The sequence below is a fragment of the Muntiacus reevesi genome, chromosome 17 (genome assembly GCF_963930625.1).
Source record: "Muntiacus reevesi chromosome 17, mMunRee1.1, whole genome shotgun sequence".
Classification (NCBI taxonomy): Eukaryota; Metazoa; Chordata; class Mammalia; order Artiodactyla; family Cervidae; genus Muntiacus; species Muntiacus reevesi.
In genome coordinates, this window is record NC_089265.1 from 10219167 (window position 1) to 10241122 (window position 21956).

General features: G+C 46.1%; 1 protein-coding gene across 1 annotated transcript in view; it reads left to right on the plus strand.

The window, feature by feature from the left end:
- Positions 1-21956, plus strand: part of SCARA5 (scavenger receptor class A member 5) — a 128173-nt gene that overhangs the window by 26830 nt on the left and 79387 nt on the right. The window contains exon 3 of the mRNA XM_065908193.1: positions 3388-3516. Within this exon, the coding sequence (XP_065764265.1) occupies positions 3388-3516 (129 nt within the window). The remainder of the gene's footprint in view (positions 1-3387; positions 3517-21956) is intronic.

Sequence of the window (21956 nt, forward strand, 5' to 3'; positions counted from 1 at the left end):
TTAAAAGGACTGAGCTGTCTCAGAGGAAGTTCTGTATTGTGTGTGTTTGTGGACAAAGGGACCTGTCACCGGTGGCACTTATTAGACAGAAGCCTCAGGTAGAGGAGAAGGGAGCTACTCTTTTTGTTTTTTTAAATAAAAATAGTTCTTTTGACCAGGCCATGCACCATATAGGATCTTAATTCCCTGACCAGACATCAAACCTGTGCCCCCTGCAGTGGAAGTGTGTAGTCACAACCACTGGACCACCAGAGAATTCTCTCCACTCTTTTTTTTATGGGAAAAAATTAGAACTGTATCATTGCAGCTTGACCCACTCTTAAACAATGACCTAGAGACAAACATGCAACAACAAAACAAGATGCAAGTCAGTAGTCTTCTTGGCTGTGTGATTTTCCTCCCTTTATTCTGCCAACACTGAAAGTCAGCACAGACTTGACAATCAAGGGATGATGTTCTAATTAGTGGGAGTAAAAGAAAAGAAGCTTTGGCCTCATAACTCATTGGTTTAGGAAAATGTTTTCATCCCTAGAGGAAGGAAGAGGTCCCAGTTATTTTGTTTTTCTCCTCAAGCTGAAAAATTTCAAACTGAATGGCAATTAGCACTAATCCATCCCTTTACAAATCATGAAGTAGCCTCACTAGTCAATCCATGACTCTGTATTGTTTGCACTTAATCCTTTACTGTATTAATGCTCAACTTACACAATGGACTTCCTCAAGTTTAGGCAAGGTATAATGGAGTGTTGTGCCTTAGTAAAAAAGTTGCATGCAAAAAAAATTATATCAACATCTTTTTGAGAGAATAGATTTACATATAATTGTCTGGTGAAACTGGAACAGTTAACAGAATATGGTTAAACTTAATTAAACCTTCAAGAGACATAGGAGGGGGTCAAACAAAGCCAATGAATAGAGAAGCCCAAGATGAATTTGGGATAAATGTAAGGATAATGGCGTTTCAGCCTGGGTATCTGCTGGTCTCTCTCGATAGCTAGGCTGCTATCCTTCTCATCATCATCTCAAGAGGAAACAGGTCTTAGAGCAGGAGAGCTGATACTAATATTTAGGGACTTCCCTGGCAGTTCAGTGGTTAAGCCTGCACCTTCCAATGCAAGGGCTGTGGGTTCAATCCTTGATCTGGGAGCTAAGATCCTACATGCCTTTGTACCAAGAAACCAAAACATAAACAACAGATGCAATATTGCAACAAATTCACTAAAGGCTTTAACTTTTTTAAAAAATATTTGTGCAATACATGATGCTATGCCTACCGCTCAGGCTCCTGAGGGAAATAAACTTTTCTCCACTAAGTTGCAACTGGCCAGCCAGCTGTTCTCATGAGAAACAAACAAAAAAGACAAAATGCTGCAAGAAGCTTGCATATTTAGGAGCAAAACAGGTTATAGATCATACTGTGTGGGAAGAGATAGAACATTCTGGAAAAGAAGATTTAGGATACATTAGAAAGATGTACATTGCGCAAGACTTAGTGGAAAATCAGGTTAACTCTTCAAAATTTGCTAACATTTGGGGGTTGATGAGAATGGTAATTGAATTTGTATTTCTCGACAACTTGTTCCAAGTGGTACCCGATGTTTTATGGAAATATTATGTAAGAGTTCTACTTAACTGTTTTAGCAACAGTATCTTCCATAAAATAGAATAAATGAGTGGGAAAATGTTCCTTACTGAACAATACCTCTGGTGAGCTATGGCAATGCTTCATGATAGGTAATAAGGAGCCCCCGAAGCTGCTCCCTGGTGAACCCCAAGGTACCAAGGATCACAAACATCACAGCATCTTTTTTTTAATTAAAAAAATTTGGATATCTTTTAGCTGTGCCGCATGGCATGTGGGATCCTAGTTCCCTGACCAGGGATTGAACCTGTGTCCCCTGCCTTGGAAGCATGGAGTCTTCACCACTGGACCACTAGGAAGTCCTATCACAGCATCTCTACAAATGTTTTTTGAATACCAATTATTTCAACATCTGTTGTCAACCTCTCCTGGCTCCCACATCTGCCTCCCTGTGCAGTGAACAGTTCTCCAGTTGGCAATACTGTCCCTTGCAGGGGGTGGAGATTGAACATAATATGGGCACATTGTGGGGAAAAAAAGCCCTCCTTCATTTCTTATCTGCCATGCTGGGAGTCAGGGCAGGATGGCATCTCTTCCTCTTCATTGGAGATGGGTGAGCTTGCTGGCCTCTGTAGCAGTCATCTGAAGGAGGCTAGAAGAAGAATTCTAGTGGAGAGATGACCTGGAGTCAGGACCTGGCGTCCTCACCCCAGGGTCTGTCCCTTACATTTGACAACTTTGTCTATTAACTGAAGGGGTTGAACTAGACAATCCGTGAGGTCCATTGTGCTCAGACACTCAGTCGTGTCTGACTCTTTGAAGCTCCCTGGACTGCAGCCAGCCAGGTTCCTCTGTCCATGGGATATTTCAGGCAAGAGTACCAGAGTGGGGTGCCATTTCCTCCTCCAGGGGATCATCCTGACCCAAGGATCGAACCCGCGTCTTTTGCATCTCCGGAGTTGGCAGGTGTCTTCTTTACCACTAGTACCACCTGGGAAGCCCTGAGGTCCATTGGAACGCTGGTATTTTGCTGTTCCATTTTGACCAGGACATGGGGAGCCTTGAATAGTTTCACAGGATGAAGTGCTGTACTATGTTTTCCTGTAAATCGAAACCCAAGGTTGTAAACTGGTGGTCAGCTCAGCCGTATAAATGTGTTTTATTTTTGTTTACACTCCCTAGTGGTTTTTTTTTTTCCTTTGTCTCCCTCCCCCCCACCACCTAATTAGTTGTCAACACATAAAAAAGGGAGATTTCTCTAAATCACTTCTGGCTTGTCTTGAAATTTTTGGATCTGTCAACACCTGGCCCTTGTTCCGACATAGCAACAGCTTCCGGATGGGGCATGCGCTAGTGGGTTCCCCAGGCTCACCTGGCCCACCTTCCCTGCCACTGTTAGAAGCTGGAGTTTGCAACCTCTTTTTAAAATTCTCTCCATCTCCTCCTGATCATGTGGGACAATAGCATTTTGTAAAAGGCAGCCTATCCTATCTCTCTCTGCTACTGGCACTGGCTCCAGGAGGGTGGGTTTGTGTGGCCATGTGAGCTGTTGGCATGTCTTCTGGCTCGTTCATGAGCACAGAGGTTGGGAGGAGAGACAGAAGCTGAAAAACTTATCACAGTTCTGAGATGCTCCCTACCATTCCACCTGCATTACCGATGTGCAGAAGGTGTGTGTGGTGGGGGGAGGGGGGGAGGTGTGGGGGAGGCTGCCACATGAACATCCACATGCATCAGGGAGAGATGAGACCAAAAGAGCAAAATGGCTTTGGGAATTTTCAAATGTCTTTTCTCCTTATTGTTAGGTCCATGCCACAAAGGACGAGCAGGTGGCTGCTGTACCCAGCTGGGCTCCCTGTCGGCCCTGAAGCATGCAGTCCTCGGGCTCTACCTGCTGGTCTTCCTGGTTCTCGTGGGCATCTTCATCTTAGCAGGTAAGAGCATCCTTTGCCACCCTTTAAGGAAGTGAGCAGGAGGTGAGAGCAGATGGGAAATGGGGAGCAGGAGCCTCTGCTCTTCATTCCCACAGTCAGGAGCCCAAACACCGCCCTTGTTACCATGGAAACCACAAAGGAGGAAGCTGGCTGTTCTTTTCCACCAGGCATGATCCTGACCAGCATTGTTCATGTCATGTTGGATGAGTTGGCAGGGACTATGTGAGGGTGGGAAATCTCCAAGTCCTCGAGAAGAGACCTAGTCACTCTAAGAGGCTTCTGCCTTGTCCTGACTCATCGTGTTGACACTGTGCATTACACTGGGCCTCCCTGGAGCTTTGTGCTGTGGTTTGTACTGAGCAGGCTGGTTCCCCTGTCCTGAGATATGATGGAAATAGTTACGAGACACTTCATTGCTGAGGTTAATCAGGGTTGTGGTCAACCTGCTGCCCCTCTGTGATTCCTGGGGGTGGGATAAATTTGCCCCAGGTCAGTCGGGCTCTTCTCCCCAGTTTCTGCTTATGGAATAGGCTGGTGATGGTCTGGATTTTAGACCAGGTTCTCTAACCAGGAAGCAGCAGAGCTCATAGACTCAGGAAGGGATCAGGTGGAGGATCCCATGCTTTGAGCAGCCCAGCTCACACACAGGTCATCCCACTGTGATGGAGATGGTGGAACACAGGCACGGAGGCAATGGTGATCTCTCCTGACTCCCACCCAGAGGAAGGGATGCTCAATTCCCACCTATCTCTATGAGATATGAAAGGCTTGACAAAGTGAGGCCAAGGCATCAGCTCATTTCGGCATCATTCATCTTACATGAGTGCCTACTTTGTGTCAGATTCCATGCTAGGATTGGAGACACTGATAAATAAGACCCAGGGGCTCTCCTCCAGGAGTCCCCAGTCTAGGGGACAAGGCAGGAGCACAGAGGCAGAGTCCTGTCTCATGGCAGAATGCAACAGGGACTATGATGGTGCCTGTGAAGTTGACACACAAGTGCTGTGGTGATCCAGTGGAGTTGCATACAGAGGAAGTGAGGGTATTGCGTGGAGATCCTGGTGGGGAGTGTGTGGGAGGTTAGTCAAAGAAAGTCTTCTGACAACCCAGAGCTGACTTGGAGTGCTGAGTGGAGTCCTTGACATAACTCTTAATTCGTGCCCTTAACTCTGAGGCAGGAAGAGTTAGATGACCCTTCAGGAGTGATCCCTGGTCTTGTGTCACCTTCTGTCAAGGAGTCTAATCACTTGGACCCTGTGCTGGGATATTCAGTGCTGCCTTTGCCCTCAGATTTCCACACCCGGAGCAGAGGGTATCACTAGGGGTGGTATCTGTCTCATCAACCATCAACTTTGACCCAGGGGGAACAGCCAAGAGCAACAATGAAAGAAACTTATGATTCATCCCAGGGACCAAGAGATGATGTCCAGCCAAAAGGTTTTTTTTTCTTTTTGCACATGTTCTTGGGCTTCTCAGTAAGAGATTGGGATCTGGGTTTTGTGGGCTTGGCAGCCATGACCATAACAAATTTCCAGAATTTTTGGAAAGTGTTTTAGCGCAAGAGGAAAGCTGGGCTGTGGTGTTACAACTACTCGGCTGAATGAGAATTTTTAGGTAATGGAAGAGGGTCTGGAGGTGAGAGCCAAGCTGGTGGGAACCCTGGGGCAGGTCCCTGGAAGGCCTGGGAGGCCTGGAAGGGCATCATGTCTTGGGCAGAGAAGGGTTGCTAGGAAACGAAGATTCCCTTCTTGTGTCTGACAGGCTGCCAGGTGGGAAAGGGTGGGCATCGTTCTGTGTGGTCTCAGAGGGTAGAACTAAGTGAATGGGTGGATTTTGTAATGAGACAAATTCCCATTCAAAACAGAGGAGGGTTTCTAACCAGACAGGCTACCCAGCTCGACACAGAGAGTTTCTTTTTTTTTTTCCTCGTGGGTTGGAAGTTGAATGGGATTTACAATGACCATTCTGGAAGTTTCGGAAAGGAAGGTGGCACATGATTTCCTAATCTCATGGAAAGGTTGCCTTGCTTCCTTAGTTATTCTGTGTGGAAACCTGGGGAGGATTTTGAGCATCGTAATTACCTTTGAACCTGAAGTTCATGAGTACCATATTGCCTGTGGGGGATGAAGATTTAGGGGGTGGATTGGAACTGATCTGATGAAGCAGAGTGTTGGACTTTCTCTCTTGGCTCTGTAGCCTGGCCACTGTCACCTTCCCAGCTTCTTGTCTGGAAAATCATGTGGGCCTCTGCATGGGTTTCCCAGGTGCTCAGTGGTAAAGAATTTGCCTGCCAAGCAGAAGACTCAAGTTCGATGCCTGGGTGGGGAAGATCCGCTGGAGAAGGAAATGGCAACCTCTTGCCTGGGAAATTCCACGGACAGCCCAGGGGGTCACAAAAGAGTTGGACACAACAACTAATCAACAACAACAGCCAATAAAGGACTACCGTCCCCAGCTGCCTCTCCCTTGGAGAGGGGACTTAGGAATGTGATGGATAAGCCTGCGATTCTTCAAAGGGGCTCTGCCTGAGCTTAGGTAGGAAGTTTCTTCCAATTGCCCTGATTGGAGACCTCCAGGGATGCTCCTTTTAAATCTCAAGGTGATGGGGAGATTTATGGTTCAGAGTAAACCAGAGCTAGCCTGGCCTTCTGGTAGACGTCCTGCTGGGGCTGCTCCCTCTTTGGGGACAGAATGTGTTCTCCAGGGCCCTGCAGAGGTCACCTGGCACGGGATGGGCTGTGGACTGGATTGTGTCCCTTCCAAAATGTATATATGAAGCTCTGACCCCTAGTGTGATGGTATTTGGACGGTGGGGCTCTAGGGAGCTAATTAGGTCATGAGGGTGGGGCTCTCATGATGGGATTGGTGACAATATAGGACAAGAGGAGAGAGATACAGAAAGAGAAAGGCAGAGATCTCTGCCAAGTGGGGACAGGGAGACAGGGCCCTCTGAAGCCAGTAACAGAGCTCTCACCAACAACCAAATCTGCCTGTGGTTTTTTTGGCTGCCCTGGGTCTTTGTTGCTGCATGAGGTCTTTCTCTAGTTGTGGTGTGTGGGCTTCTCCTTGCATTGCAGAGCATGGACTTTAAGGACACGCAGGCTCAGCAGTTGCAGTTTGTGGGCTCTAGAGCATGGGCTCAGTAGTTGTGGCGTGCGAGCTTAGCCGCTCCGTAGCATGTGGAATCATCCCAGACCATGTAAAACTAGTGTCCCCTGCATTGGCAGTCAAATTCTTAACCACTGGGCCACCAAGGAAGTCCTGCCTACACTTTGATCTTGGACTTCCCAGGCTCCACAACTGTGACAAATGAATGTCTGTTGTTTAAATCACTGGTATGGCCTATGGTATTTTGTTATGGCAGCCCTAAGCTAAGACAAGAGGAGTTCTGTTTGAACCACTCTTAGGCTTCAAAACCCCCTCATTACACAAAGCTTATACATCTGACAATTGGATGCTAAAATCATCCACTGCAGTAAGTGCCATCTCTGAACACCTGATGGATAATATCTGATTGTAGAACAAATGCTTGTTCTTACTTCAATATTAAAAAATTAAAATCTCGTTACATAAATTATTACTCTTTTTTTAAAAGGTTTTTCCAATGTGGACCATTTTCAAAGTCTTCACTGAATTTGTTATAATACTGTTCTGTTTCATGTTTTGATTTTTTGGCCATGAGGCATGTGGGATCTTAGTAGCCCAACCAGGGATCGAACCCGCACCCCCTGGATTGGAAAGCAAAGTCTTAACCACTGGACTGCCAGGGAAGTCCCTATAAAATAGTACTCTTATAAAACTTCTCATGAGCTTCTCTCAAGTTCTTGGTTTATCCAGGTATTAAAAATAAAAGGCAAACACTGTACCTGTGTTTATGCAACATCTCAGCATCCCCTCTCAGAAGGTTAATCCAGCCATTACCCAAATTTTGTTTTCAGTTGAGCTTTCTACCCAATCTACCTAACTATCCATCCCCCTCCCCGCCAGCATCCTCTTGGGAGCTTTCCTCTGATACTCCCACACCATCACTGGGTTCTATGCCCATGGGATTCCATCATTTCCCAAGGAACCAGCATCAGTCCATTCTTCCCAAATGCCTCGAAGTCTTTCTATGTCTTCAACTCATTTTATTACCTGGACTGGTGGTTCCCTATTATGTTTCCATTCTGTTCTGGGTTCATGTTTTAGACAGTACAGACTACCAGGCTTTAAGTTCATGAACAAGAGAATTGAGATTAGATGGTCATGTGGTCAGAAAGTCCTCCATTTAGCACTTTAGGAAAGATGTCCCCTGTGATAGAGTTCAAAAGTTAGAGGAGGTTCACCCTTATCCATGACTGTGGTGAGGCAGCGCTGTGATGATAAAGGTGGTCATCAGGACCTATGTCTTCTTACCCTTGTCCATCATGGCTCCACTGAGAAATCTGAATTCCCATCGCGGCAATGATACAGCAGAAAGGGGAACATCTGGGGATCTAGTTTGGTGGAAAGAGGGAGCGTTCCAGCAGTGCAGACTGCAGAACTGTACCAGCAAGAGCTCCTGGTGAAATATGGGCTCCTCTCATGCCTTAATTTAATCCTTTCTTAACAGCAGACGTTGGTTATTGCCATCAACAGCCTTAGGAAGTGCTTCACTTGCACATGAGTGCTTAGTGAGTGCAGGACAAGAGAGTCAGCCCTGGTGTCTTAGTCTGTTCAGGCTGCCCTGACATACTCCCACAGACCAGATGGTCTAAAAAACAAGCATTATGGCGGGGCAGGGGGGATAGGCATGGAAGGAGATGGTGAGAAGAATTGAGAGAGTAGCACTGAACCATATGCATTATGATGTGTAAAACTATTAGGTTTGTGCAAAAGTAATTTCGGCTTTGCATTGTTGAGCTTTGCCACTTGATATTGGAACACATTCTTAAATAAATGTGGTTCTGTTATTCAAAAAAGAAGAAAAAAAGAACAAATTAAACCCGAAGTAAGGAGCAAAATTAAACAAACAAACAAACATTAATTTCTCACAGTCCTGGAGGCTGGGTAGTCTGAGTTCAGGGTGCTGGCACATTCTGTCTAATGAGAGGTCACTTCTGGTTAATAAATGGCTGTCTTGCTGTATCCTCATGTGGAGGAAAGAGCAAGGAATTTCTCCAGGGGCTCTTTTATAAAGGCACTAATCCCATCCAGAGGACCCCACCCTCATGACTCAATTATCTCCCCAAGGCCCCACCTCCTTGGTGGTAATGCCTTCACTTTCAGGGTTAGGATTTCAACATATGAATTTGGGAGGAACACAAACATTTGTCTATAGCTGGGGAATAAAAGATGTAAGTTTTGCTCTGGGAGGATTTAAAAACATAACACACACATGCATTAGAACAGTATGATGTAGCAGCTCATGCTCATGCCAAATTCTGCAAAGGAGAGCCTGGTCCTGGAGAGCTGGAGGGTTGGGGCAGCGTCAGCTTGAGAGAGCTGAACACCAGCTAATCCAAATGTTGTTTTAACTGAGCACTCCTTTTCTTTTTAACTTTTTATTTTGGAGTATAGCCAATTGACAGGGCTTCCTTGGTGGCCCAGTGTAAAGAATCTGCCTGTCAATGCGGAAGACATGGGTTTGATCCCTGGGTTGGGAAGATCCCCTGCAGAAGGCAATGGCAAGTCACTCAAGTATTCTTGCTTGGGAAATCCCATGGACAGAGGAGCCTAGCAGGCTATAGTCCCTAGTGACTAAACTCTAATAGCCAACTAACAATGTTGTGATAGCTTCAGGTGGTCAGCAAAGGGACTCAGCCATACATAAACATGTGTCCTTTCTCCCTGGAATTCCCCTCCCATCCATGCTGCCACATAACATTGAGCAGAGTTCCCTTTGCTATACAGTATAGGGCCCTGCTGGTTATCCATTTTAAATACATCAGTGTGTACATGTACGTCCTAAACTCCCTAACAATCCCTTCCTTACATCCTTCTCACCCAACCCACTGCAAGCATAAGTTCCTTCTCAAAGTCTGTGTGTTTCTGTTTTGTAAATAAGTTCATTTGTATCATTTCTTTTTAGATTGTGCATATAAAGGATATGACATTTCTCCTTCTTTATCTGACTTACTTCCGTCAGTATGACTGTCTCTGGGTTCATCCATGTTGCTGTAAATGGCATTATTTCATTCTTTTTTAAAAAATGTTTTATTTATTTATTTCACTGTGCCAGGTCTTCATTGCTGCACAGACTTTTTCTCTAGTGATGGAGATTAGTGACTATTCTTTAATTGTGGTGCCCATGCTTCTCAATGCAGTGGCTTCTCTTGTTGCAGAGCAGGAGGGGCTCTAGGCCTGAGGGCTTCAGTTGTTGTGGCTCACGGGCTCTAGAGCACAGGGTTAATAGTTGTGATGCACGACCTTAGTCCTTTGTGGCACGTGGGATCTCCTGGACCAGGGATCTAACCCCTATCCCCTGCATTGGCAGGTGGATTCTTTACCACTGAGCCACCTGGGAAGCCCTATTTCATTCTTTTTTATGGCTGAGTGATATTCCATTGTATTTATGTGCCACGTCTTCTTTATAGATTCCTCTGTCAATGGAAATTTAGACAGCTTCCATGACTTGGCTTTTGTAAACAGTGCTGCAATGAACATTGGGTTGCACCTCTTTTTAGATCACTGTGTTTCAAGCAAGTCTGTCCCTGACTTTGCAATCAGAGAACAGTGTGCTCAGAGCTCATATCCCTTTATACCACAGATGACTGATACCATCATGCGTCTTGGAATTTTAAGTGCGATGCCCTCAACCTTCCCTGGGACACTGGCAGAAATAGCTTGTGCAGTGCCATCCGGAGCTTACTGGGAGGCTGGCCTTGAGGACTGTGTTTGTTCTGTCATGTAATGTCCATGAAGAGGACCTGTAGAGAGAGTTTTCTGTCTTAGTCTCAGAAGGAGAAGTACTTATCCTAAGGAATGAGTTTGTTTTCATCTGAAGCAGGCTGAGGATCTTAAAGTAATTAAAATCACTTTCAGGGAAGTAGTTAATGCAAACTGAGAGCTGCTATCATCCCCTTGTAGGATGTGTGAATTTGTAGGCAATTAAAATGGGAACCTGGAGACCTTTTTGGTCCACCCACAGCAAGTGTATTGACTTCCTGAAAAGTGTTTTTTCTGCTAGTCTCATTTTTGCTTTCATTTAGCATCTCTAACTTGTTCTTCCTTTATATTGTTCTCATCTCCTGTTATTTAAGAGTATTTTATGTATCCTCATGAACTGCTTTAATCCTTTTTTGGAACAAGGTAGGGTGTTATGCCCAGTTTGGTCTTTTAAAGATAGGCTTCCCTGGTGGTCCAGTGGTTAATACTCTATATTTCCAATTCAGAGGGTGCAGGTCTGATCCCTGGTTGGGGAACTAAGATCCCACATGCGGCGAAGTGCTGCCAAAAGAAAAAAGTAATGATCTTACCTACTATATTCAGTGCTGCAAGTGCATGTTGTCTTAAATACATGAATGAATGACAGAGACAAGGTAACTTGAAGGATATCTTATCTGTGCAAAAAAAGATGGTTTTTCCATTTTAGCCAAAAATCTAAAGTCCGTGATAAATATGGAGTTATTGTCCAAGACCCTGGCTCATGGAAGAAGTAGGTATATAGGTATGTTATATTCAGATACACACTTCATGGTATCTACTGTATTGGCATTACAGCCTTCAGGAAGAATATTAGGATAGACAGGGTCATGCAGTACTTTATTCTGGCTAATGCCAGTGTGTCTGGGTTTGAATCTCCCATTCTCTGTTACCAGCTATGTTGCCCAAGGGACCTGAACTTTCTCTACCTGAGTTTCTTCATCTGAGAATGAGAGAAATAATTATACCTGCCTCATTGGGTTGTTCAGTTCAGTTGCTCACTTGTGTCCAACTCTTTGTGACCCTATGGACTGCAGCATGCCAGGTTTCCTTGTGTATCACCAACTCCCGGAGCTTACTCAAACTCGTGTCCATTGAGTCAGTGATGCCATCCAACTATCTCACCTTCTGTCATCCCCTTCTCCTTCTGTCTTCAATCTTTCCCAGCATCAGGGTCTTTTCCAGTGACTCAATTCTTCACATCAGGTGGCCAAAGTATTGGAGTTTCAGCCTCAGCATCAGTCCTTCCAGTGAATATTCAGGATTGATTTCCTTTAGGATGGACTGGTTGAATCTCCTTGCCATCCAAAGAACTCTCAAGAGTCTTCTCCAACACCATCAGTTCTTCAGCACTCAGCTTTCTTTATAGTCCAGCTCTCATATCCATACATGACTACTGAAAAAACCATGGTTTGACTAGATGGACCTTTGTTGGCAAAGTAATGTCTCTGCTTTTCAATATGCTGTTTAGGTTGGTCATAGCTTTTATTCCAAGGAGCAAGCATCTTTTAATTTCATGGCTGCAGTCACCATCTGCAGTGATTTTGGAGCCCCAAAAATAAAGTTTGTCATTGTTTCCCCATCTGTTTGCCATGAAGTGATGGGACCGGTTGCCATGATCTTAGTTTTTTGAATGTTCATTTTTAAGTCAACTTTTTCATTCTCCTTTTTCACTGTCATCAAGAGGCTCTGTAGTTCTTCCCTGCTTTCTGCCGTAAGGGTGGTGTCATCTGCGTATCTGAGGTTATTGATATTTCTCCTGGCAATCTTGATTCCACCTTGTGCTTCATCCAGTCCAGTGTTTCTCATGATGTACTCTGCATAGAAGTTAAATAAGCAGGGTGACAATATACAGCCTTGACATACTCCTTTCCTGATTTGGAACCAGTCTGTTGTTCCATGTTCAGTTCTAACTGTTGCTTCTTGACCTGCATAGAGTTTTCCCAGGAGGCAGGTAAGGTGGTCTGGTATTCCCATCTCTTGAAGAATTTTCTACAGTTTGTTGTGATCACACAGTCAAAGGCTTTGGTGTAGTCAATAAAGCAGATGTTTTTCTGGAGCTCTCTTGCTTTTTCTATGATCCAACGGATGCAGCAATTTAATCTCTGGTTCCTCTGCCTTTTCTAAATCCAGCTTGAATATCTGGAGGTTTACAGTTCATGTACTGATGAAGCCTGCCTTGGAGAATTTTGAGCATTACTTTGCTAACGTGTGAGATGAGTGCAGTTGTGTGGTAGTTTGAAATTCTTTGGCATTGCCTTTCTTTGGGATTGGAATGAGTGGTTATGAGAGTTAAATAAGCTAATGTATATCTAAAGCATTTAGAAAAGTGCCTGGCACACACTAAAAATTATAAAAGTAGGGGGAAAGGGGTGGGATGAATTGGGAGACTGGGACTCATACATATACACTCTTGATAACTGTGCATAAAATCAATAAGTAGTGAGAACCTACTGCACAGCTCAGGGAACTCTACTCAGTGCTTTGTGGTGACCTAAATGGGAAGGAAATCCAAAAGAGGGGATGTATCTGTACATATAGCTGATCCAAGAAACTAACACAACATTGCAAAGCAATTCCACTCCGATAAAAAGAAAACACAATAAAATAGTAGCTATTTTATTGTTATTATAGTAATACTACCCTTGGTGGCTCGGATGGTAAAGAATCTGCCTGCAATGCAGGAGACACAGGAGATGCAGATTCGATCCCTGGGTCAGGAAGATCCCCTGGAGAAGGGAATGGTAACCCACTCCCGTGTTCTGGCCTGGAGAATCCCATGGACAGAGGAGCCTGCTGGGTTAGTCTATGGGGTTGCAAAGAGTCAGGAACGACTGAGCGACTCACACACAAACAACACACGCTATTACCGCTACTAGCAGTATTACTACTCTTGCCTTTTCTTGGTTTTCTTTGCAGTCAGTTAAGCTTGATAATATAAGCTGAGAGTCAGAAAAACTTGGGTTTAGCCCCATTTCCTCCACTAACACTCTGTAATCATGGGAAAAAATCACTTTGCCATCTGAACCTTTGTACACTCATTTATAAAATGAGCAGGTTGGACTAGATCAATGTTTCTCAAACGTTGACCATTACCTGCATTAACAAATACACTTCACATGACAAGCAGTTCACACATATATTCATAACTGAAATAATCTTAAATGTGTGATGAATACTACTGACTTTCTATTCTATTCTGTTCATCTAGCAAAAATGATCACAACCCATATGCTTTTTTTTTATGATCCACAAATGGGGTACAAACCTAAATTTGAAAAACAGTGGGCTAAATGAGAGTTCTGTTGTCTTATGTGTCTTTCAAACATTCTTACGACAAGAGTTATATTCTCTTCAATATAAGGACTTCCCTGATGCCTCAAAGTAAAGAGTCCACCTTCAAGGCAAGAGATGCAGGAGATGTGGGTTTGATCCCTAGGTCAGTAAGATACCCTGGAAGAGGATATGGCAGCCCACTCCAGTATTCTTGCCTGGGAAATCCCATGGACAGAGGAACCTGGCAGGTTACAGCCCATGGGGTCGCAAAGAGTGGGACGTGACTGAGCACTTCAGTATATGGATTTTGAGAGAAAATTTCTGAGTTCAAGTCCAGGCTATGCCTCTGAATGTATCTACAATCTTAAGGCAAATCATTGAACCTCTCAAATCCTCAATTCCCTCTTTTATCAGATAGGATAACAATGGTACCTCCTGGCTAGGACTGTTGTGAAGATGAAATTAATTCATGCATGAAAACTCTTCGTGCCCGGTATATAGAAAGTGATCAGTAAATACTAGATATGATTTTGGTTTTACTAGCATCATCATCATCATTATCGGAACAAGCAGAGGGATGTTGCTGTCAGAGAATTAGAAACCTCTTCATTTTGCCTGAGCACCCAGTGGCTTTGTGTATGAACAGAGGGAACTAGGCGTGCCCCGTGCCGTGGGAGGCGATGTGCTCAGAGCCCACACGGATTCAATAAACTCACTGGGGTAGGAAGCCTGGAGACCCTGAGGGACCCTGGACTTGCAAAGGCAACGATGGGGTCAGGATGCCAAGGAACAGAACAGTGTCTCCAGCAGCTCGGGTGAGCCAGCTCTGTGGTGCCACTTGGGAGCTGAGCCTTGGAAGGGGTCTCGGGGGGACGCCTTGAACACCCTCCCTCCCAGGGCAGGAACCTCCCTCCTGACTTCCAGACGGAGGAGGCAGTGTGCCCTTACAGAAAAGCAGCCACAGACAGAGCCACCACAGCGCCTGCTCTTACGGACAGGAGTCACAATCCTAGTCATCCTCGACTGTCCCATACTCGTTGTTTCTCATTTCTCTGGCAGGAACAATTCACAATGAGGCTTTTCCCTCATCCTCATGATTACTCTTCAGTGAGTTGATAACACCAGGGTCTGCAAGCCTCATTCCTTCAACAGTCATTTCGTGAGACCTGGTCTGCGGATCTCTGAGAGATTCTCTGGTCTTGCCACATTATAAGTTACAGTTTATGTGCCTGCTGCTCCCCTTCTAGGGCTTCCCAGGTAGTGGTAGTGGATAAAGAACCCACCTGCCAATGCAGGAGACATAAGAGACATGGATTCGATCCCTGGCTTGGGAAGATGCCCTGGAGAAGGGAATGGCAACCCACTCCAGTATTCTTGCCTGGAGAAACCCATGGACAGAGGAACCTGGTGGGCTACCATCCATGGGGTCGAGAAGAGTCAGACATGACTGAAGTGACTTAACATCATCTTGAGCATCCCCTTCTAGTCCAAAAGAAAGCTCTTTCACGATAAGGCACTGCGTCTTGTTTGTCTTTGCATTCCCAGTGCCTAATGTAATACCCTGAACATATAGTAGGTGCTCATTTAATGTGTGGCCTATGAACACCTCAATATAATGGCCATCCTCCCAACATGTGTGCATGCTCAGTTGTTCAGTCGTGTCTGACTCTTTGAGACCCAATAGACTGTAGCCCGCCAGGCTCCTCTGTCCATGGGATTTCCCAGGCAGGAATGCTGGAGGGGGTTGTTATTTCCTTCTCCAGGGATTGAACTCATGTCTCTTGTGTCTCCTGCACTGGTAGGTGGATTCTTTACCACTAATGCCAGGTGGGTATACCACAGGTTTTAGTGGTAAACAGAATTAGACGCGGGGCTGCTGGTGTGGTCTGGCCAGGATGGGGTGTGCTAGGCTGTGACCAACATTGCTTTTGTTTTGGCTGTACCATATGGTATGTGGGATCTTAGTTCCTTGACCAGGGATCGAACCTGTGCCCCTTGTGGTGGAAACTCGGAATCCTAACTCCTGGACTGCCAGGGAGTTCCCAGATCACCTTTGATCTGGACCCTCGTGTATGCTGATGTAGCCTAAATTTGCATGAACCTTCCTGGCAGTGACTCACTGTAACACACACCACCACCTCCAAATGATGGAGCGCTGGGCAGCCATGAATAGTCAGGTCTTCTGCCCACCCACCCCAAGCCCAGATTTCTCTTAAAAAGAAACACTGCCTCCTGAGGGCTCCTCCATTCCACATCAGTATAACTGGCTTTGGGTGGCTTTGTTGTTGCCTTTACTTAAACGCAGATCTCGTTCGTGATCCCAGCTCAGTGTCATCACGCTGCTCTCTGCCAAGTGGCAGAGCCTGTTGGGTGAGTTTGAATCCGGAGTCAGACGTCTGTCACTGAGCCTTGCCTTTCAGCAGTGTGTCATCAGTCATTTCTGGGCCAGCATCCCAAGCCGCTCCCCTCCCCACAGCCTGCCGCCACGTGGATGGCTCCCAGCAAGACAGAACCCAAGGCACGCCAGCCCAGGCGCACGAGCTGCTATCCCGTGAGGTGACGCAGGGAACACCTCACAGACCCCCACCAACCTTCAGCCTTAAACCTCAACCTTCCCCTCCTTCGAGACCACCGTTCTCCTGCATCCCACCTTGGGCTTCCCGCCTTCTCACGGCATCAGGGCTCCCCCCAGAGGTACTCCAGCCTCACCTTAGCTCCAGGGCAGAAGGATAAAAAGGAGGAAGAGATTTGACATCCTATAGCTCCACACAAGATTCCACTGGATGGGGGAAATTTCTGTCTCTCTGACTCTGATGGAGGTTAACCATCCCTGAGATGAGAAAAGTGGTCCCCCCGGGCAGGTCACCTACGAATTTGACAATATGCTCTCTCGGTCTTTAGTCAAATTGTTACAATAATTGGATGGGACAGGGCAGAGGACCTGTCTCAGCTACATCCCCTCAAATGCTTTCTCTAGAAGAAGTGGCAAATCCAGCCACTGCCTGTTTTTGTCAATAAAGTTTTATTGGCGCACAGTTACACCCATTAATTTATGTCTTGTCTACAGATGCTTTTGTGCTACCAGGGCAGAGTTGAATGGTTATTTCAGAGGCCAGGGATTTCCCCGATGGCTCAGCAGGAGACACAGGTCCAATACGTGGGTTGGAAAGATCCCCTGGAGAAGGAAATGATAACCCACTCCAGTCTTCTTGTCTGGGAAATCCCATGGACAGAGGAGCCCGGTGGGCTACAGTCGATGGGGTTACGAGAGTCAGGCACGACTGAGCCCAGCAACAGCAGAGACTAGATTGCCTGCAGAGCTAAAATGCTTACTCCCTGGCCCTTTACAAAGGTTTGCTGACCCCTCCCCGGGCTTGTCCTGACCACTAGCAAACCTTTCATCTTTCGCTTCTGGGTTGTGCTTCATGGTTTTCAAAGAATTTTCATATATGCAATATCATCTAATGCTTCGAACAATTGAAAAGTGAAAGTGAAGTTGCTCAGTCGTGTCCGACTCTTTGAGACCCCGTGGACTGTAGACTACCAGGCTCCTCCATCCACGGGATTCTCCGGGAAGATCCCACAAGCCGCAGGGTGTGGCCAAAAACCAACTAACCAACAAAAACAAACAAAAAAATCTCCTATCAACTGTACCACAATCCAGCCCTCATTTCACATGGTTCTGGAGGAGACTCCTGAGAGTCCCTTGGACAGCAAGGAGATCAAACCAGTCAATCCTAAAGGAAATCACCCCTGAATATTCACTGGAAGGACTGAAACTCCACTATTTTGGTCATCTGATGAGAACAGCTGACTCAGTGGAAAAGTCCTTGTTGCTGGGAAAGATTGAAGACAGAAGGAGAAGAGGGTGTCAGAGGATGAGATGACTGGATGACATCACTGCTGCAATGGACATGAACTTGGGCAAACTTCAGGAGATGGTGAAGGACAGAGAGGCCTGGCGTGCTATAGTCCATGGGGTCCCAAAGAGTCAGACTCGGCTGGGCGGCTGAACAACAATAACAATACAGAAAGTATTGAGAGAAACTTGTCAATTGTTTTGATTTCTCTCCCAGAAGCCAGGATTGGAGGAAACTTGAGAGGCACTGTAACAGCATCCAGGTCTTGCTAAGAAAAGCGCTTTCTTATGTAAGCAAATAAGCTTGCTTGAGTAAGGCTATTGCTTCCTTCTGCAGCTTTTAACCCCCTCCCCATGGCTCAGTATTTGCACCTGTGAAACCTACCTTTCTTCTGCTTTCTGGTTCTATCTTCTGCTGCATGGGCCCTGAGTTATCACAAAGATCTCATCACTAATTGATGACTATGAGAGTGGTCTGGGATTGAACCTGAGCCAGTAGCTCTTGTTTTCTGCACTTTTGGAGAGAAGTTATAAACCCTGGGAATTTTTGCAATGATTCTAGGCATTATGCCTCATCTGCCCCTGCCCAAGGGCTTGGAGCCCTCTGGCATCAAATCCAAAACAATAAATGCTTGTTCAGTGCCAACAGCATGTCTGAGCACTGTGTTAGACACAGCAAGATGTCAAGAGGAATGAGGAGAGGCCCCGGCCATAAAGATCGTACCAACTGGAAGAGCAGATGTGCACAGATAAACTGTAAAACACAGCCTAGAGCAAAGAACAAAAGTTTTGGAAACAGGCAAACCTGAGTTCAAATATCAGTTGATCACTTATGAGTTGTGATCTGGAAAAATTATTTAAACCTCATTTTATAAAACATTAAATTGGGGATAATAATGATCACTTGAATGCAGGCATGGAATTAAAAGACACTTGCTCCTTGGAAGAAAATCTATGACCAACCTAAACAGCCTATTAAAAAGTAGTGACATTACTTTGCCAACAAAGTTTCGTATAGGCAAAGCCATGATTTTTCCAGTAGTCATTTATGGATGTATATGGATGTGAAAGTTGGACCTAAAAGAAGGCCAAACGCAGAAGAATTGATACTTTTGAACTGTGGTGTTAGAGAAGACTCTTGAGAGTCTCTTGGACTGCAAGGAGATCAAACCAGTCAATCCCAAAGGAAATAAGTCCTGGATATTCATTGGAAGGACTGATGCTGAAGATAAAACTCCAATACTTTGGCCACCTGATGTGAAGAACTGACTCATTGGAAAAGACCCTAATGCTGGGAAAGATTGAAGGCAGGAGAAGGGGATGACAGAGGATGAGATGACTGGAGAGCATCACTGACTCAATGAGTCTGAGCAAGCTCCAGGAGATGGTGAAGGACAAGGAAGCCTGGCGCACTGCAGTCCATGGGGTTGCAAAAAGTCGGACGAGACTGAGTGACTAAACAACAACCAGTGTTATGAGGATTCAGTGAAATAACACATAAAGTGTTTTGCATGATTGATCCTGGTTTAGGGGCTCCCTACTATCATCTCTAAGAAGTCCCTCAGAGCTGGGAGACTGAGTTTTTTGGCCCCAGCTCTCCTTCCAGCTGAGCAGCCCAGCATGGTCTGATGGCTGGCAGGCATCTCTGTGCTCCTTTGTGAGATCTTTTCCAGAGCAAACCAGAGGAGGCAAGGAATTGGGGCAGTGTGTGCCCTCAGCCACTCAGTCATGTATGACTCTCTGAGACTCCATGGACTGTAACCCACCAGGCTCCTCTGTTCATGGGATTTCCCTAGGCAAGAATACTGGAGTGGGTTGCCATTTCTTCCTCCAAGCGATCTTCCCAACCCAGGGATCAAACCCCTGTCTCCTGCACTGGCAGGCAGGCTCTTGCCCACTGAACCACCTGGGAAACCTGTAATTAGGGCAGAGGGTGGGGTCCGGCCCCTTTGTGCGTTCTCAGTCCACCCTGCTGGGGTGGTGTCATTCCGCAGCCTCCCCTCCTCGAGAAATCCCTTAAGAGAGGCAAGCTAGGCTCCGCTCCAGCTTAGGGCACATGGGTGGCCTCTCCCAGTGGTCCCTCACCACACTCCTTTCTGATGAGAGCATCACTCAGGGCTCAGCTGTCATCCTCGGGGCTACCTGGAGGCAACTCTCCTTTTTCAAGATCCCCTCTCTACGTGGGGTCTTTGGAATCTCCACCCCAACTTAGCACCTGCATGAACATGGAGGAGGGCAGTGAAGGTGTCCGAAGTGACTTCTAGGAGGCGATGATGCCAGTTCCAAGGGCGGAGAAGTCGGGAATCCTTCAGAGTCCTGGCCACGCTGAGTCACCCTGGGAGGGATTCCTTCTACAAAGTGCTTTGTTTCTCTTTCTTGCCGTCGTCAACGACGACGGGGTCTGGCCAGTTGTCCTCGGACTAACAGACTAACATTTCAGCATATTATCTGCCAGGGTTTTGGAAAAAACACTGTCTTTCTGGGAGGAGTGGGGGAAAGGCGTCTCTGTGTTTTTTTTTTTTTTTTTTTTTTTACCAATTAACACCTGTCTCCTGGCCATTAGCAGCCCTGGAGCCTGAATAAACAAGCAGATTGCCTCGGGGAAATCAATGCCCTTTCAGTATCTATAAAAGCAGTGAGTACCCTTTGGCTCCGAAATCTACTGCTTGACTCAGTGCAGTGATTTCAAAGGAAAATGGCAGGTGTCCAGAAGTCCTAGTATGTTATTCAGCATCACTCAAAAGTAGAGAAACCTTGAACGTCCAACCTTAAGGATTGTTTCACTAAATGACCATAAATCAACACAAAGGAATAGTACACAGCCATTCCGAATGATAACTATGAAGCAACACGGAGAAATGTTTATGAAATCGTGTCAAGGGAGAAAAGACTGCCCAGTTGCGTGTGTAGGCTCCAGTGCGATTGGCAAGTAGATGTGTGTGTGAAAGGAGAAAGGGTGGAAGGGAACTTGGAAGAATGAAAACAACTGTGGTAGAGCGAGGCTTAGTGGTACACGTTCTTCTTTCTCAATTTCCTCTAATGTTGTTGGTGATTTAATAAAACCACCCTTTAAAAAAGCCACGGGAATCCTGTAACCCGGGGAACACAACACCCAGCTCCCAGCATAGTTCTGACAGCCCTGGATTCACCAACACACCCTTTTATTGTTGTTTAGTTGCTAAGTCGTATCTGACTCTTTTGCGACCCCATGGGCTGTAGCCCACCAGTCTCCTCTGTCCATGAGATTTCCCAGGCAAGAATACTGGAGCGGGTTGCCATTTCCTTCTCCAGGGGATCTCCCTGAACAAGGGATCGAACCTACGTCTCGTGCATTGGCAGGCAGGTTCTTTACTGCTGAGCCACCTGGGATGATTAGGACAGAGGAAAATTGTCTGCACAGGCCAGAGAGAGGAGCTGTGGCTCTGGGTGGGTTAGCTTGCACCAGGCTGGGCTTTTACACCCGGCACCTCTAAGGACTGGCTAGCCCAGGGAGGGGCAGTCTCTTCCCAGCCAGGAAGAAATGTCAGAACATTGAAATATACAGAAAATTAAACACATAGACAATACACAGCCTCCTGTGGGAAAGAGGAAGGACCTGGCTTCCTTGGTCTCAGCTCACGTACACCAATGCAGTGTCCCCAGGGATGGGGGGCAGAACTGGTGAGGGGCACTCACGTTCTAGGTTGGGCTCCGTCTTCGGTCTTTCCTGGGCAGGTCAGCAGCCCCACTAGGAGGACAGGTCTCCAGGTCCAGCCCTTGGTTCTTGGTCTTAGCATCCCCACTAGTTGTGTGGCCAGGGGTGGGAGGCCTTGCCCCCAGGAACCTGGAAACCTGATCATTTGGTTCATCAGTGATTATCAGCTGTTGGTTGTCTAGAAAACCCATTTCTACTCTTGAGGCTCTTTAAAGGTTATATCGGGGTCTCCAGATTGATCATTTCTGGACTAGACCTTCAGCATTTTACCAGCTCGCCAAAGTTCCCCTGATCCTATTACTGTACCCCTTTTGCATCCATTTAGCCCATCTTCCCCCTCACTCTTGTATTAAGGCTGCTGGTTTCTGTCACTCACCACTAAACCATGACCTGTGAGGGCCACATGTGAATACCTTTGAATCAAGCACACTAGATTTTGAAGTTACACAGACTTGGACTCTAGTCCCAATCTGTTCTTTTTCACTCTGTGATTTCTGGCAAATTACTTAACCTCTTTGAGCTGCAGTTTGCTTCTCAGTGAGTGGTGATCCTAATGCCATCCTCCAAGTAATGTGGTGACCCTTGGATTGAGGCAGTATATTGAAGCACCCACCATTTCTCTTGGGAAGGAGTCCCAGCACACCATACATTATGGTAATTCTTGGCATGACCCACATCATAAGCTGTTTAGGCCATACTAACCTATGTTTTTCCTCTTCAAATTGAGTG